The sequence below is a fragment of the Staurois parvus genome, unplaced genomic scaffold (assembly GCF_062004578.1).
Source record: "Staurois parvus isolate SC_StPar_1 unplaced genomic scaffold, SC_StPar_1.0 ptg000101l, whole genome shotgun sequence".
NCBI lineage: Eukaryota > Metazoa > Chordata > Amphibia > Anura > Ranidae > Staurois > Staurois parvus.
In genome coordinates, this window is record NW_028317897.1 from 1,216,738 (window position 1) to 1,235,218 (window position 18,481).

Here is an 18,481-nt window from a genome sequence, read left to right on the forward strand (position 1 = left end):
GTCCATTCACACTACATTGCGGGCAGGCATAAAGTGGTTAAAAAAAAAAAAAAACGAAAAAAAAAAACACCAGTAAAAATAAAATGAACCATTACAGTTCCTGTAGCTGCTTACCTAGAGTGACCCTTGAAAATTGATAGGCCCAGGTAAAATGTGATAGGACGGAGTGAAGATTTACGGTTTTGTATTCAGCTTGGTGTGGACTTATTCTAGCACACACTTTTTAAAGCAAAGCTGTTGAGCTGCAAAATCTTTCGGAATTGTTCCAAGCATTGAACTCTTGTATCTCTGCCACCGTCTACAGCAGATCGACCTATAGAGAGCCAAAGAAGGAAAAAAAAAAAAAAGTTGTGTGAAAAGGCTTTTCCCAGTGAAAAGAAGAGAAGTTTTAAAATGGTCACCTTTTGACAGAGGTAATGACTGTAATATATTTAGTCTCTTCCCCCTCGTACTAGAGAGAATAGCTATGTTAACAATAGGACACAGCTGTAGGCATTTTATGGCCTTCTGGAGGGGGAAACAGAGGAGGAAAACCGAAAGAATATGAAGGGGTTGAAGGGCAAGATACAACTTTGTGTCTGCAAATATAGCCGAGGCATTGCAGATCAAGCTGCAGCCATCTTTCTAGGCCTTATCCTTCTAGACTATATACAGGCTGGATCCCTCTTCTATTGTCTTTTAGTATGGCTGAAGTGTTTTTATTCTATGCAGCTGTACGTACCTTCCACTTAAAATGTTTTATGTATTTGTAGAATCGGTTTTACATTTGTATTATCTGCATGCTTAGGGTGATTGTAGCCATATTAGTGTACTTGCAACAACACAGTTGAGTACTGGCTGTCATAATAAGGGCTCATTTGCTCTTGCCTTGAAAAATTAAAGTAGTTGGGCAGAAAACGGTCAGCCAAACAGCAGATGCATCCAGTCTGACAGCCACTGTTATCTATCAGAATACAATAGCCGCAGTAGGAGATTTCTCCATCTGTGCTGCTTAAAACCAAACTCCAGGAAAAAAAAAAAAAGAGAAGGTTTTCCTCATGCAGTGGGGCTGTGCCCACACTGCACGGGTCAACTGTTCATTTTCTCTACTGATATGGAGAAAGCTTATACTCACCCGATCCTTTGTTCCACTGGAAAACAGCACTCTCCCACGGTCAAGCGGTGGACTGTTCCAGGTCTATAAGAGCCTGCTTTGGGCTTGATGACATCAGGAACAGTCCACAATTTAAGACTGCTGGAGCATGGGAGTACTGGTCCAGTCTCTTTCTGGGAGGATTGGGTAAGCTCATCTCCTTTCTCCTCTCCTCTAGAGAGAAAAAGAAGAGAAGCTAATCCATGCAGTGCAGGCACAGCCCAGACATGGGGTTTAGGCTGACTGTACATGAGCCAGTTTTTTGATTGAGGAATTAAAACAAAAAAAAAAAAAAAAAAAAAAAAAAAAAAAAAAAACACCTGACCATATTCTCTCTCCCACACATTCGAAGTTGGCAAGAATCTTCCCCACTGTGTCATTGTATTCTGACAACAAGAAGACTCCCATCTATCAGAATACAAAGATCAGTACTGCAGCCTGTTGCCTGCAGCGCTGAACGAGCAAAAATATACCAACAAGGCAGGGGAGTAGAAGATGATCAGTAGTTACTCCTTTACTTTTGACTTTTATATTGGAAATGCTTTGCACTGTTCTGTGAGTACGGTGAAGTCCATATAAATAAAGAATTTGAAAAGAAAAAAAAAAAAGTTGATCAGTAAAAACGACTTCTGTTTAAACACACTAGCCACGCTTGGATCAGAATTTTGCCGGCCCCTGCTGAACTGGCCCAATTTCATTCCACGTATGGCCAGCTTAAGCATAGATGGAGAAATCTTTTTATTCATTCTGCAGGTTGAATGAAAGCCTGTGTAGGCAGTTTAACACAAATACTTACTGTGAAAAAATATATGTGATGCTTGATCAACTTTAAAGCCCAATATTTTCGACCACTGGTTTGGTACAAGCGGGTCCAAACAAACCTTTTCTTTTACTAATGGATGAGCGTGTTATCAGACCTGTATAAAGTGTATGTAGAATTATATATACATACATACATACACACACACACACACACACACACGTGTGTGCAGGTTTCAAATAAATAGGATGCTGTACCTGGGGGGGGGGGGGGGTGCTTTGGGAAAAAAGGTCTCTGCACTTTAAAAAATGCAGCTGCAGGGGGAAGAAGGGAAAAAAAAAAAATTTGCATGGTTCATTTGCACCTCATTGCATTGCATTTTCAGATGCATTGGGGTTCTATTAAGAAAGAATAGCAGCCCCACACATCTGCAAAAGAGCACCGCATTTTGGTTGCAGGAATAGGTGCATTTTACACGCTTTCCCACACCTGCAACAGTGTGAACCTAGCCTTCTACAGCTCTGACAGGAGAGGCATTCATTAGTAAGGGCTAGTTCACTTCAGAACGCAGTGCACCGCTGTAATGCAAGGCTGGACATAAAAACCAAGAGCAAATCACACACACTGCACAGGTGCAATCAAAACCAGCACTCACACCATAGTTTCTAAGCTTGAGAAGGACCTGCTACAAAGTGTAAAAACTGCCCTGGCACATCATGCAGCATTCACTCAGCACCCCAAGAAATAACAGAACCCAACTGCAGTGTTCTTGCACTGTGAAAACCTCCACACATCACACAGGAGGATATATCTTATGGTCATCACAATCTTCATAATAAAATACATACCAATAGGAATGTGAGTATTACAGCATGAAAAACATCTTTTTATAGCATCGCAGCATAGAATTAATACATTACCAAAGCTATGGGAAAAAGGGAAGGAAGAGACCTCATTGAACTACAGTGCACAGGAGATCATGGAGAAGCCCGGAGCATGACCAACCGATGAGTCGATGCAGCTTCGGCAAAAGACCCAGCGTCAGAGTGTCCCCCCACACATTGGATGGCTTCCGATCGCATCATCTCCATGCCTCTCCTAAATACCCATGCTCAGTGCTTCTGGTCACAATCCCAGATTGGGAGTTACCTCAACTGCTCCAAGATGCTTTCTTTTAGATAACACTGAAAGGTTCTGTGAGGTAACAGAGTCACACCCAGTTACTCATCACTATCATGACATCTAGCACACCTAATAAACGTATGATCAAACTCTTATCTACATAATGCCATCTAAGTTTTCTCCAAGTTCAAGATGTTTAAACCTTATGGCAATAAGCCCACTGGCCAGGGGCTAGATAAAAGTAACAGACTTTTCTAAACATTTCTAAGTGCACAAACAAGTCTTATCTAATCCTAATTTTAGAAATATTTTGTGACTCTGCAAGTTTCCCTTAGCCTAGGGAATGACATTACATCATTCCCTGTGCTTCTGGCATACAGTATGGGCAGCGATGGTTTACTGTAAAAATCCCCAAGGAAACCAAGGGCCCAAGGCCAGCACGTTTCATAGACATTACATTCACGTAGAAAAATGCACTGGGCATGCATGCGATCTGCTGCTTGTGTCAATATATTCTTAACCACTTGCCCTCCAGAGGATTTACCCCCCCCCCCCTTCCCGGCCAGGCCATTTTTTGAGATACGGCACTGCATTACTTTAACTGGCAATTGTTCGGTCATGAAATGCTACACCCAAATTAAATTTACGTCCTTTTTTTTTCCCACTATAATAGCTTGTGCGGTTTTAATTTTTTTTTGCTATGAATAAAAAAGACCGCCAATTTTGTGCTATGAAACATGTCCAGTAAAGAAAAAAAAAAAAATAAAAAAAAATAAAAAAAATCTAAATTTAGTCACAAATTTAGGCCAAAATGTATTCTGCTATATGTCTTTGGTAAAAGAAAAAATTATCCCAATACGTGTAAAGTAATTGGTTTTGGTGAAAGTTATAGTGTTTACAAATGGCGGAATTTTTTTTTTCTACACTAGTAATGGCGGCGATCAGCAACTTATAGCGGGCATTCTGGGGGGGGGGGGGGGGGGACTGACATCCCCAGTGACACCAATACAGTGATCAGTGCTGATAAAAAGCACTGACACTGTGCTAATGGCACTGGGCAGGAAGGGGTTAACATCTGAGGCGATCAAAGGGTTAACTGTGTGCGGTTTCACTATATGGGCTGTGTGTGTGTGAGCTTCACTGTAAGGAGCTGACACGGGAGAGATGTGTATTGTTTACATACTAGTCTCTCCGCTGTCGGAGATACTCAGCGATCACCTGGTGCCGGCGAGTAATCACCAGCCAGGACCCGGTGATTGACAGCTGAGGCTGCAAATGGCGGTGCAGGTAGGGCGCACATGCAACCCCTACCCGGTACTGCAGAATCATGTATATTGAAAAAAAAAAAAAAAAAAAAAAAAAAAAAAAAAAAGCCACACACACACGATTTTGTGCACCCGTGTTGCCCTGTAGCAGTATTTCTGCTATAGGGCAGCGTGGAACTGGTTAATGACAGCTCAAATACAGATTGCAAATGCAGTCATTTTGCCTGCACCAGATGGCATGGTACTGTGGTTTTGCACATGCATGGGGCTGTTCCTGATTAATGGCACCCCCTCCCCCAAGTATCTGAAAACTCGAGTGAGAGGTATGTTTTTGAAAAGTAATGCATGCACTACTTTTTGTGTGATCTAAAATTCAAATGAATGGGTGAAAAAAAAAAAAAAAAAAAATTGCATTGCACCAAGTAGCACAGGCATGCAGACCGTGCTCCTGTGTGATTCAGATGTGCACTGCCCAGAAAGCTAGCTTGGCCTAAACATTTTAAAGTGGCAGCAATGTGAAGTTCATGTTTGCATAGCATTAGCAAAGCACAAGGATGATCTGCCCATTGCTCATGGTACTGGCTCTTGCAATAACCTGGTGTAATGATACCATCTTGTTTACGATACGCTACTTTCCAATTAATCAGGGCTTCTTTTAACATTTTTCCCCTCTAATCCGAAACTGCATTTAAATGAGTTTGTACAAGTGCAGAGTGTACAGACACAGCCTGGAGACCTGATGGGACCAGCACACTAGGCCAGAGGCCATCGCCCTGCGACCTTTCATTAGCAAACAGTTCACAGACGGATTCTTTAAACAGAAACTGTAAAAACCAACATTGTCACTAGGATATCGGAAAACTATGGCAAAGAGCTGTCACAACCATGGTGGCTGGAAGAACAGATTGTATCTGATTCAGGGTGTACGGAGACAAATTCTAAAAACATGTAGAGGAACGCACTCCCATTTACTTTAGTGTGTTTGATGGGTGCACAATAAATCCTAGCAACAGGTAGCAAGTTATAGTAGAACAGAAAAAAAGTCAATAGATTGCCACGGACCAGTCCTTAAAGCAGAAAGGGGAAGTTCTGCTTTAGGCTGTCCTCCCACATATTTTTTTTAGGGGGATACCTAGTTTTGATAGAAACCCGCTACCGCCTAGGTGAACCAATTGTAAGTTCTCTTCCCCCCCTCTTCCTCCCTTCAGTCTTCTGGGGCACGTCACAGGTCCCAGAAGACTGTGGGACCATTCATCAAGCGCAGCACGGCTCACGCATGCGCAGTGGGCAGCCGGCTGTGAGGCCGCAATTAGCACAGTTTGCTGCCCACAGTTAAGATGCCTGCATCAGGAACCCATAGGCTAGTGAAGAACTAGCATGGGGGAGGATGCCGCTGGATCTCTGCACAGGTAGGTGTCATTATCAAAAGTCAGCAGCTACAACATTTGCAGCTTCTGATTTTTTTTTTTTGATTTTTTTTTTGATTTTTTTAATGTAGGAGTGAAGATCATCTTCAAATACAGCAGCTGTATGTGTTTTGTAGCCTGTTATCTGCATGTACAGACATTGTCTGTTGATCTTGACAGAGGTCTGGAGTCTTTATTACTTCTTTGTTCTGAACTAAAATCTCAAGCAATTGTGATCAGTCTACTCCCCCCTATGTTATGGAAATGGCAAACGGGGGAGGTGTTTGCAGGTCAAATCAGGTGAGTAGCCTAGGGTGACAACACATCTTTTTGATAGACCTAGTCAGTGAGAGTTGTCACTGTAGGACAGGAAGAGTGTTACTGGCAAGGCCACCTGGTGAAAAAGTGAAAAAGAAAAAAAAAAAAAAGCCTGAAAGAGAAAATTAATGCAGCCACCAAATCTAAGAGTTCCAACCAAACACCCTAGTCAGTGCAAGGGGCTTCTCACTCCGTTGATTTTTTTTCAGTTATTTTAGGTTACAGTAAATCCATCAGGCGTTAAATTACCCTTAGAGTGAGGCATTAGGCAAGAGAAGAACTGTGAATAATGATGGTGGTGGAGGCGGCAAAGTGATTGTCATTTTTGCTTTGCAGCTTTGGATCCTGGAATCAAATGCCACCAAGGACACAACTGCAAGGAGGTTTAATGTGCTCCTCCTGATTGCATTTTACTGATTATTTTTGGATTGGGTAAAACAAATTGGCAAATTAATCAGAATCTGACCAAACTAAACTTATATGTTTGTTTGCGTATTTGTGAATTGTATGTGTGAGTATTTGTATCAGTATGGTAGGGATAAGAGGCTGCACGTACTTCCACAGGATGGTCCTAAAGTCTGGACACCTAGGGAAAATGCATATTTTTAATACATTTCAATACATTTTATTTCATTGAAATATTAAACAACATTGTCAATGTGATTCCCACCCTTTGTGATGCAAAGTTCCATGTGCTTTGCAAAATCCACATTAACCTGATGCAGTAACTCCATATTTCTATCAATTTGACCACAATCGTTCATGATGTGTTCCTTCAGGTGATTCATATCTGTGATTGTCGTTGAGCACACCTTCTCCTCTAGCATATCCCCCCAAAAAAGTCAAGGGGGTTAAGGTCTAGTGAGCTTATATAGTGATAACTTATACACATGTAGCTGTAGCCACTTGCTGACGGATTGCTTTCAGTAGCGGCAGGAGGGGACTCTCCCCTCAACCCACCGCGAGTGTTTCTAAGGGCGCATTCACACTTGACTGTTTTACCAACGCTTGCCAAACGCCCCTATAGCGTTTGGCAAGCGTTGGTCCGGCGTTTACGGGGAGTTTTTTAACGCTCGGCAAACGCTGCATGCGCGGTTTAGCGGCGGTTGCTAGGCATTTGCCGAGTGTTAACACCCCACAAACGCCTATAATGAAGCTTAAATGGTGTTACCGCTCCGCAAATGCCCCTTTGCCACGTTTGCGGAGCGGCACCATAGACTAGAATAGGAGGCTTCAACGCCTCCTGACTCGACCAGAGGCGTCCGTTTTGCCACGACGCTAACGCTTAGAACAGCACCATGTGCTGCAATGTGCAGAATTGTCCGAGGCGTTTAGGAAGCGGTAAAAACGCCTCCCAAACGCCTCTCTGCCACCTGCATACGCTAGTCTGAATGTAGCCTTAGGCTTACCATTTCAACCAGTGCACCCGAGAAACAATCCGATTGAGTGACCAGCTGGTCACAGAGGCAGTAAGAGACTATGGTCTCCGATCACCTCTATGGCTTTGGAGGACCAGAGCGATGTCATTACCGGTCCAGGCAGATGTACTTTTTTTTTTTTTTTTTTTTTTAAAGCAAAAAGATCAAATATGTTTTTGATCTTTTGCCTTTAAAAAGGTAAACTAGAGATTTGGGGTCTGACACCAGATCTCTCCTTAACCACTTCCCATCTGGCCCATGTAGATTAACGGCCGACCGGGAGCAGTGCAGGAGTGGGTGGCCGTTTATAAACGTCCTCCTGCATTCATTGCCTGGGAGTGCGCTGCACCGCAATCCGATGCCCGCTGTGTCCAGGAGGACACAGATAGCTGTACGGGACCTCTGTATGAGGTCCCGATCATGTGATCACCAATTGGCCAATCAGTGATCACATGAATAGTAGTAAGCAAGATGACAATTCCTGGCTCACAACTTTTTTAGCTGGCTCCTAGATTCAAAGCAAAATTGTGCAGCCTTACAAGGATGATAATGTAATTCCAGTAATAAAAAAAAAAAAAATAAATAAAAAACCACCACACATAAAAAAGCAAATTTATCAAATAGTTACAAACATGTACACAGGTGCAATCGATTTTCGTCACTGCAGAGAGAAAGGAATTCATATTCTTGTATGGTTTCCTGGGTCATTGGGAAGCGATCCAGTTGGATGCTGCAACCCCATGTGACACTGGCAGCCATCTTGGGTCATGCAGAATCTATTTAAAACCCTTGCTTATGGGTTTGGTGTGCATTTCTGTGAGTGGACAGGGGGGGGGGGTAGGGACAGTGTTTTCTCTGCCACTGCACCACACACAAACATTCACTTAGGGTCTATTCACACCTTTGCATCACGGTGTAGTGACCAGCAGTACACACATTGGTGCAATGCAGTGCCGTTTATTCTGAATAGCACACCTTGCTAACAGACATGTATGAAAGCTAAAAAATTGGCCTGGACAGGAAGAGAGTGAAAGTGTCCAGACTTGAAGTGGTTACAGAGGACCTATTATTCTTACTCCTATTACAAGAGATGTTTATATGCCTTGTATTAAGAATAAAAGGGAATATATATTTAAAAATAAATAAATAAATTTACACACACAGTAAAGATAAAATTAATAAGACTTTTTTTTTAAAGCGCCCCCATCCCTCTGCTCGCACACAGAAATGAACGCATATGTGTGTCACGCATGCATATGTAAACAGGGTTCGCAGCACACGTGAGGTATCCCTGCAAAAGGTAGAGTGAGAGCAATAATGTGTAAGGCTGGCCATACATTATACAATTATCTGCAGATTTTCTGCCCAATTTCCTTTAGATTTACCTTCAACTGTGTAGTGCAAGGGCCTGCCTAATTGGATACAACTGAAAGTGTTCTTTAGGTTTGTCCTCCTATTATATGGTTTTTGGTAAATCTAAACCAAAAATCTGCAGATAATTGTATAATGTATGGCCAGCCTTATGCTAGATCTCCTCTGTAGCTCTGAACAGATGATGCTTTAAAATTTTTTACAGGTTAACTATGGAGATTAAGTATCATAGTTTGTCACCATTCCACAAGATTGAAGTTAGGGGATATATATTGTGTGTGGGTTTTTTTTCCCAAAAAAATTGCATTTGAAAAACATCTGCACAAATACCATGTGACAAACAATTGCAAACGATTGCCATTTCTTTTTCTAGGGTCAAAAAAAATGCATAGCAGAGCAATACAAAGCAGCATTCTTACATAGTAAAGCACACACAGACAACATAGGAAAACAGCACAGTTAACCCTTTGATCGCCCCGGATGTTAACCCCTTCCTGCCCAGTGTCATTAGTACAGTGTCAGTGCTTTTTATTAGCACTGATCACTGTAATAGTGTCACCGGGGATGTCAGTGGCAGTTAATCTATTCCCCCCCCCCAGTGTCAGAATGGCCACCGCAATCCTGCTAAAAGTCACCGATTGCCGCCATTACTAGTATAAAATAAATAAAAATTCCAGTATATATACAGTCATGGCCGAAATTGTTGGCACCCTTGATATTTTTCCTGAAAATCAAGTATTTCACACAAAAAAGGTATTGCATTAACACATGTTTTGCTATACACATGTTTATTCCCTTTGTATGTATTGGAACAAATATAAAACAGAGGCAGAAAAGCAAATATGACATAATGTCACACAAAACCCCAAAAATGGGCTGGACAAAAGTATTGGCACCCTTAACTTAATATTTGGTTGCACACCCTTTGGAAAACATAACTGAAATCAGTCGCTTCCTATAACCATCAATAAGCTTCTGACACCTCTCACCCGGAATTTTGGACCACTCTTCCTTTGCAAACAGCTCCAGGTCTCTCTTATTGGAAGGACACCTTTTCCCAACAGCAATTTTAAGATCTCTCCACAGGTGTTCAATGGGATTTAGATCTGGGCTCATTGCTGGCCACTTCAGAACTCTCCAGCGCTTCTTTGCCATCCATTTCTGAGTGCTTTTTGACGTATGTTTGGGGTCATTGTCCTGCTGGAAGACCCAGGATCTTGGACGCAAACCCAGCTTTCTGACACTGGGCCCTACAGTGCGACCCAAAATCCTTTGGTAATCCTCAGATTTCATGATGCCTTGCACACAGTCAAGGCACCCAGTGCCAGAGGCAGCAAAACAACCCCAAAACATCATTGAACCTCCATCATATTTTACCGTAGGTACTGTGTTTTGTTCTTTGTAGGCCTCATTCCGTTTTCGGTAAACAGTAGAATGATGTGCTTTACCGAAAAGCTCTATCTTGGTCTCATCTGTCCACAAGACGTTTTCCCAGAAGGCTTTTGGCTTACTCAAGTACATTTTGGCAAACTGTAGTCTTGCTTTTTTATGTCTCTGTGTCAGCAGTGGGGTCCTCCTGGGTCTCCTGCCATAGCGTTTCATTTCATTTAAATGTCGACGGATAGTTCGCGCTGACACTGATGCTCCCTGAGCCTGCAGGACAGCTTGAATGTCTTTGGAACATGTTTGGGGCTGCTTATCCACCATCCGGACTATTCTGCGTTGCAATCTTTCATCAATTTTCCTCATCCGTCCACGACCAGGGAGATTAGCTACAGTGCCATGGGTTGCAAACTTCTTGATAATGTTGCGCACTGTGGACAAAGGCAAATCTAGTTCTCTGGAGATGGACTTGTAACCTTGAGATTGTTGATATTTTGCCACAATTTTGGTTCTCAGGTCCTCAGACAGTTCTCGTCTCCTCTTTCTGTTGTCCATGCTTAGTGTGGCACAGACAGACACACAATGCAAAGGTTAAGTGAACGTCTCTCCTTTTTATCTGCTTTCAGGTGTGATTTCTATATTGCCCACACCTGTTACTTGCCCCAGGTGAGTTTACAGGAGCATCACATGCTTGTAACATTCTTATTTATCCGCAGTTGTGAAAGGGTGCCAATACTTTTGTCCAGCCCATTTTTGGAGGTTTGTGTGACATTATGTCGAATTTGCTTTCTTTCCTCCCTTTTTTTGTTTTGTCCCAATACACACAAAGGGAATAAACATGTGTATAGCAAAACATGTGTTAATGCAATACGTTTCGTGAGAAATACATGATTTCCTGGAGAAATATCAAGGGTGCCAACAATTTCGGCCATGACTGTACACACCGCCATTTGTAGATGCTATAACTTATTTAAGGGATTATTTTTTTTTTCCAGCAAAGACATGTAGCAGAATACATTTTGGCCTAAATTTATTAAGAAATTTGATTTTTAAAAAATGTTGTACTGGATATGTTTTATAGCAGAAAATATAGGTTTTTTTTGCAAAATGGTCTGTCATTTTTGTTTATAGCACAAAAAATAAAAACCGTAGAGGTGATCAAATACCACTGAAAAAAGCTCCATTTGTGGGGGGAAAAAAAAAAAACGACATTAAATTTGGATGCAGCGTTGCATGACCGCGCAGTTGTCAGTTAAAGTAACGCAGCGCTGTATCGAAAAAAAAAAAAAAAAAAAAATGGCCTGGCCAGGAAGGGGGAGGTAAAGCCTCTGGAGGGCAAGTGGTTAAACTTGTAAATAAAAGTGCCAGAAAATGCTTGGTCTTCAAATGGATAATACACGTGTAGTGATATTTCCTATGTGTCCAGACTTACGGAACACCCTGTAGAGTCCGGGAATGATGGGAATAGTTACAGAACACACTGCTGTAATACATTCATGTCACAAAAATATCAGAAGCCCCACTCAAAGAGATCCTGTTACCAACTTCTTTTTTGTCAAAGCTTAACTGAACAATCTGAAGTTAGAACCCGATTGGCTATTATGCACAGCTGCACCAGATTTTGCACTCTCCAGTTTTGATAATTGAGAATTTTCTGCACTTCTCATATGCTACAATTACACAAGGTATAAAGTAAACACCCTGTGCTAGAAACGGTCACGGAAAAAAAAAAAAAAAAAAAAAAACACCCCCCCCAAAAACACACAAAAAGCCTTTTTTGCCACAAGCAGGTCGATTTTGTTTCAGACAAATCATCACAATAATAAACTAGTTGTCACACTGTAGTGAAGGCAGAAAACATCTCCATTTTAGAACCAAATATCATTTTCAATTGTGTACCATGTAAATGTTAGAAAATATAGTAATTTGTTCATGCTGAAGTGCATTTTTTGTGGCCATTTTTATTTTTTCAAACCCAGCCTTAATTTGCCTGCATCTGATTGTCATACTAACTGGATTTTTTATGCACAGTTGGCAACCCCAATTATACAGTAAATGACTGAAAAGGAATTTTTAGGTCAGACAAACCATCAGAAAGAACCACACTGCCATCTATTGGTGAACCGAATGACTCAATCTAAAGAATACAACAGTACATCTAAAATGCTGTAAATTGGTACAAAAAGCCTAAAAGCAGGATTAAACCCAAAAGGAAACATGTACTATATTGCAGTTTACCAATTCTTAGATGTGATGGCTGCATTAGTTCCCTTTCAATCCAGTGATCTGGCCAGTAAGTGTTTTTCAGAAGCACAAGCTCTCCAGCAGAATGTATTAATTTACATGGATGAAAGACTATTTTAACACTTATGGGGGTGATTAAAATGATCAGCGTTTATTTATTCATGTAAAATATGTATCCCAAAAAAAAAACCTGTTGCTGTAATAGTTTATAAAGTGTGAGCTGGAATTTGGCTTCAGTTTTGTTATTGCAGAAAAATCTGCTGGTGCATTTAACACTTCCTTCCCCCTAGACTGACAATACTGCCATGGCTCCTGTGCTCATTCCTCCAGAGTTGTGTTTCACTGATACAGGAGGTGTGTTATTTGCCAGATCACCAGGTTTACAGCAGAAGGAAAAAGGCAAAAGAAGAAAACTGATGCAACCTCTACATCCAATGATTGGTAAGCTGCAATAGATTGTGTTTTTGGTTTGGGGTCTAAGCCCTGGTTCACACCAATGTGTTTACTGATTCTTGCAGAAATGCACTGCAGTCCATTCAACATGGTTTCCTATGGGAGATGTTCACATCAATGCTTTTTTGAGCTGCTGCAGTTTTGGAAAGGGTCAGGGACTTTTTTTTTTTTTTTTTTTAAAAACACAAAAAAACAGCATTTTTGCTACAATAGAGTTCAATGGAGATGCTGCTGAAACCCATGTAATGCGTTTTTAATCACATTTTGCACTTTCTGCCCAGCAACAAAACATTTTCCACTTGGGGGGGGGGGGGGGGGGGGAGCAAAATGCGGTACAAAAATGCAAAGCACAATGCAAAAGGCATTAAATAAAAGAAAAATTAAGTTACACTTACGGTAACGCCTTTTCCAGTAGTCTTTCAGGACAGCACCTTGAGAGACCTCGGCTCCTCCCCACCTGGGGAAACACCTCCACCCTAAATAAAAAGGGTATGCTCCCCTCCGACCTCAGTTCTCGATCCGTACCTCCGGTCACCTGGGAAGACATAACATGAGATAACATGACCAAAATAAGACATCTCCTAGAATATACAGTAACACAAGGGTGGGCAATTGGTGCTGTCCTGAAAGACTACTGGAAAAGGCGTTACCGTAAGAATAACTTCATTTTTTCCCCTTTCGTCTTTCAGGACAGCACCTTGAGAGGATAAGAGAGTACTTACCCCTCGGGTGGGCTGACCGCTTGCAGTACCTTATGTCCAAAGGCCTGCTCTTGCACCGAGACCAGGTCAAGTCTGTAATGCTTTACAAACGTTCTGAAACTGGACCAGTTGCTGCCCTACAAATTTGTCCTGGGGAAGCCTCCCAGCTCGGCTTGAGTAGTTGCTATGGCCCAGGTGGAATGTGCCCCGATTCCCTCCGGGACCTCTAACCCTTCTGCTCGGTATGCTTGCTCAATTGCCAGTCTTATCCATCTAGCAACTGTTCTCCTAGAAGCTCTTTTCCCTTTTCTCATCCCTGCAAAGGAAACAAAGTGATTCTGTGCTTCTAAATCCTTAAGTCCTTTCAAGGTAAAGTAGCACGCACCTTCTAACGTCTAACAAATGAAATTTCTCCTGATTTTCCCCTACCGAGTCAGGAAAAGAATGAGGGCAACACAATATCTTGTTCCCTCTGAAACTTTTGGGCCACCTTCGGAATGAAGGATGGGTCAGTTCTAAACACCACCCTGTCTGGAAAAATTTTCAAGAAGGGAGTCCTGACTGACAGTGCTTCCAGTTCGCATAGCCTCCTTGCTGTGGTAACGGCCACCAAAAATACCGTTTTCAGCGTGAGATCCCTTAGCAAACAGGACCCCAAGGGCTCAAATGGGGGCTCCATCAATACCCTAAGTACCTTAGTCAGATCCCACATTAGAAATGGCCCACTCCCAGGAGGTCTCTGTCTTGTCAGGAATCTAAAGAACCTGATTACCAGTGCTTCTATGGCTAAAGAGGCTTCCAGAAACACACAGAGCCGAAATCTGGCTCGAGTGTGCTGCTCGAAAGCCCCCTATCGACCCCTGCCTGCAGAAATTCCAGGACTGACACCAGGCTGCGGGTATCTACTGAGGCCCTGAAGCACCATTTTCTAAAGCAACCCCACAGCTTCCCATAAATGGCTTGGGTTTCTGCTTTTCTGCTAGCCAGGAGCGTAGCCACCAGTCTGGCTGAGAGCCCCTTCGCTAACAGAAGTTGTTGCTCAGAAACCAGGCTGTCAGTTTCAGCTTCCCCACCCTGGGACATGAGCCCGGGCCCTGTGCCAGTAAATCTCTCCGTGGAGGCAACATCGAGGACGGCAGAGTGGCTAAGGCCCTCAGTGTTGCGAACCACGCCCTCTGGGGCCAATACGGAGCGATCAGGATGAGTGAAGTATTCTCCGTCCTGAACTTCAACTCAATACCACTGACAGCAGGGCAACCGGGGGGGGGGGGGACCTTGTTGTTTCTCCCTGACGCGAAGAGGTTTATGTCTGGGGATCCCCACCTCTTTACAATGGCCTGGTACACCTCTCCATTTAGGGCCCATTCTGACTCTCTGAGCTGTCTTCTGCTCAGATAGTCAGCTATCTGATTCAATTCTCCTTTTACGTGGACAGCAGATAAGGAGGCAAGGTTTCTTTCAGACAAAACCACTGCTGCCAGGGACCAGAGCGACCTTCTCCTTGTTCCACCCTGCCTGTTTATATAGGCTACAGCTGTCGCATTGTCCGTCAGGACGTGGACATGCTGGCCCCCAATCCTGCTCTGGAAAGAGCAGAGAGCTTCCAATATCGCTCTCAACTCCCTCCAATTTGAGGATTCCTTTTCTTCTCCTGGGGACCACTCTCCCTGAATGACCAACTCCCCAACCTTGGGCCCTCCAACCTTGGGCGCTGGCATCTGTCGTGACCTCCCAGACCACCGGAAAACTCCATAACAGTCCTTGAGTCACATTGGCCATCTTTCTCCACCACCACAGGTATCTTTTTACACTGGGGGGGGGGAAATCCGGGTATCTAAGGACCGTACCTGTCTATCCCAGACCCTTAGAATAAAAAGTTGGAGGGGACGAAGGTGCAATCCTGCCCACTGAACTGCCGGGATGGACGAAGTCAACAGTCCCAACACTGACATGACCTGCGTCACAGTTTCCGCCGTGGCTCCCCAGCAACAGCCTGATCCCTCCATCTAGCTTGGCGAGTTTTTCTGAGGTTAGCAAGGTCTTCTGTCCTGTGGAATGTAGAATGTACCCCAAATAGGTCATTCTCTGGGAGGGGACCAGGCAGGATTTGTCCAGGTTCAATAGCCAACCCAGGCTCTCCAGATGTCTCCTCACTGTCGCAACGTTCCGCCTCAGCTGGACTTCCGAGCCTGCAAATAGGAGCAGGTCATCCAAGTAAGCTACTACCACTATTCCTCTTAGCTGAATGGGAACCAACACCTCAGCCAGCACCTTGGTGAAAATTCTTGGAGAGGAGGAGAATCCGAATGGCAAGGCTCAGAACTGAAGATGGTGCGTCCCTGCTATGCTCCGAACTGCTAACCTGAGGAAACGCTGGGAAGCTTCTGCGATGGGCACATGTAGGTATGCATCCTTCAAGTCGATAGAGGCCATGAAGGCCCCTGGTGGGAGGAGCGCTCTGATAATAAAGTTTGAGTCCATGCAGAATCTCCTGTACCGTATGGACTCGTTTAGGTGTCTCAGGTTCAAGATTAGTCTGTAGGCCCCCGATGGTTTTTGAACCACAAAAACGTGGGAATAGAACCCCTTTCCCACGTCTGCTTTGGGGACTTTTACTACCACTTTCTGTGCCTCTAAGTCCCGAAGAGAGTCTAGCAAGGCTGAGGCCCTTAGAGGACACTTGGGCAGGCTCGTCATAAACAATCTTTCTGGCGGTGGTCTCGTGAATTCTAGTTGGTAACCCCTCCTTATGGTGTCCAGGATGAAAGGGCTGGAGACCTCCGCTTCCCACTGTGGGAGGAAGGCTGCCAATCTTCCTCCCACTGGGGGGGGGGATGGGGGGGTGGATACCGAGTCATCGCGGCTTCTGGGGCTGTTCAGGACGGGAAGAAAAAAAAAAAAAAAAAAAAAAAAAAAAAAAAAAAAAAAAAAAAAATCGCCCCTCCTTTGCCCCTCCCTCTCTGCCACCAAGTCCTCCTCTGTCCCTCCATCCTAAGGCTCTGTCTTTTTTGGGGGACGAAATCTCCTGGCCCCCACATCCTGCAACTTTCGCTTCAGGGGGAAGGACTTTTTCCTGTCCGCTGTACGGTCCAAGACAGACTCTAAGCCTGGTCCAAACAAGAGATCACCAGAGAAGGGGATGCCACACAATTTAATTTTAGACGTGAGGTCTCCCTGCCACGTTTTAAGCCACAGGGCCCTCCGGCTGAGTTGGTTAGAACCGCTGACCTAGCCCCCAATCTCACCGATTCTGCGGGTGCATCCGCGATGTACCCCACTTCCTGCAGTAATGTCTCAAATGATGCCAGGATCTTATCTTTGGGGGAGTTGGCCACAATATAGGCTTGTAGCTGTGTCAGCCAGTACTCCGTGTTCCTGGCTACAACAGTTGTGGCCATGACGGGCTTCAAATTTGACAGGGTTGAATCCCACGCCTTTTTAAGGAGGGATTCAGCTCTCCTGTCCAATAGGTCTAGCAAAACCCTCATGTCCTCGAATGCCAAATCCACTTTCCTGGCAGTCTGGGAAAAAGCTGCTTCCAGCTTAGGGTTTTTGTTCCATAAGACCCCCGGGTCTTCACTGAAAGGAAACCTCCGCTTAAGCACTTTAGAAAAAAAAAAAAAAAAAAAAAAAAAGAAAAAGGGGCTTCTTCTCAGGGTCCTGCCATTCCTTTTTAATGGTGTCCACCGACACCTTATACACTGGAAATACACTATGCTTCTGCTCCTCCATACCCTGGTACATTTGATCATGTAAGGATAGAGTTTTAACCTCTTCCTTAATGTCCAGTGTCTCATAGATCGCCCCTAAGAGGTCGTCTACTTCCTCCAAGGATAACTTATACTGGGAGGGACCCCTGGGGTCTTCTGAAGGGCCCTCCCCTGCTGACTCCTCCTCTGACTGAGAGTCCAAGGAAGGTTCCTCTTCCCCTGTCTCGGGGAGCTCCCTGCTCCGAATAGTTGACGGGCCACGGGGCCACCTGGGGAATGGCTAAACTTTCCATTAAGTTTTTAAACGAGTCAAAAGGTACTGGTCAGCTGCCTCACCGGCCTGACCAGGTTACCCTGTTCTGGCCTCTCTTCTTTCACTAACCCCACAATACAGGGCCCAGAGAACCTTCTTCCATGACTACTTGAGAACCGTTTTACAGGACGGACATTCCGCCTAGGTTCCTGATGCTTAAGTTTTTCTCGGGCCTTGCCCTGAAAGACAAAAGGATGCAAAAAGAGCCTATCACCCACAGGGCACTTGTTCTACCCCCCCTCTCTTCCCTGGCAGGGCCTAACACCTCCTGACAGGTCCCCCCCCGACCAAAACCCTCTGACCACCAGAAGGTCCGGGAATACCCCAGGAGCTAGGGGCCCACAGGTAGGGGAGGACTCCTCTAAGTCACCTTACCTGGGTCTGGCTGGTGCAGGCCTCACCTGGTGCCTCTGCGCCCGACATTCTCCAGGAGGGTGGTCGCCTTCAGCGGAAGCTTATCCCCCAGGCTCCGTTCTGCCACGCACCGTCATCTTCTCCGCCGGCCCCGGTGTATAGGGCCGCGGCCGGAATTGGAAGCCACGAACCCTGGGAGAAGCCCCGCCCCTTCCGCTAGAATTGCCGACTCCCGACATCTGGCCCGGCAAGCTCCACTGACCGCCAGCGTGGGAAGGAGCGGAACTCCTCCCCGATCCTCACTGGATCCCACCGAGGCCGCCCCGACATCGGCAACTCACCGGAGGGGGTCGGGGGCGACCGGCAGGTTAGTGTTCCTGCCCTGTCACCCAGGGATCACACTCCTGCCCTGCAGCCCACCAGGGGAGTATCGCAGCCAGCACTCCAGCCTTCAATCCCCGCTGCATCGAGTCCCCACAGCCGGTTCTCCGGCCCTGGACTCACTCCAGGCTTTAGGCACACTGTCCCCTG

At 44.7% G+C, this 18,481-nt stretch overlaps 1 protein-coding gene across 1 annotated transcript in view; it reads right to left on the bottom strand.

Annotated features, from left to right (window-relative positions):
* LOC149467783 (uncharacterized) overlaps window positions 1–18,019 on the bottom strand; it is a 46,527-nt gene extending 28,508 nt beyond the window's left edge. Inside the window, exons 1-5 of the mRNA XM_089671214.1 lie at window positions 17,972–18,019; window positions 17,666–17,775; window positions 17,308–17,552; window positions 16,819–17,177; window positions 13,330–13,407 (exon numbers count right to left, since the gene is read on the bottom strand). Of these exons, the coding sequence (XP_089527340.1) occupies window positions 13,330–13,407; window positions 16,819–17,177; window positions 17,308–17,552; window positions 17,666–17,775; window positions 17,972–18,019 (840 nt within the window). The remainder of the gene's footprint in view (window positions 1–13,329; window positions 13,408–16,818; window positions 17,178–17,307; window positions 17,553–17,665; window positions 17,776–17,971) is intronic.
* Between the last annotated feature and the right edge of the window lie 462 nt (window positions 18,020–18,481).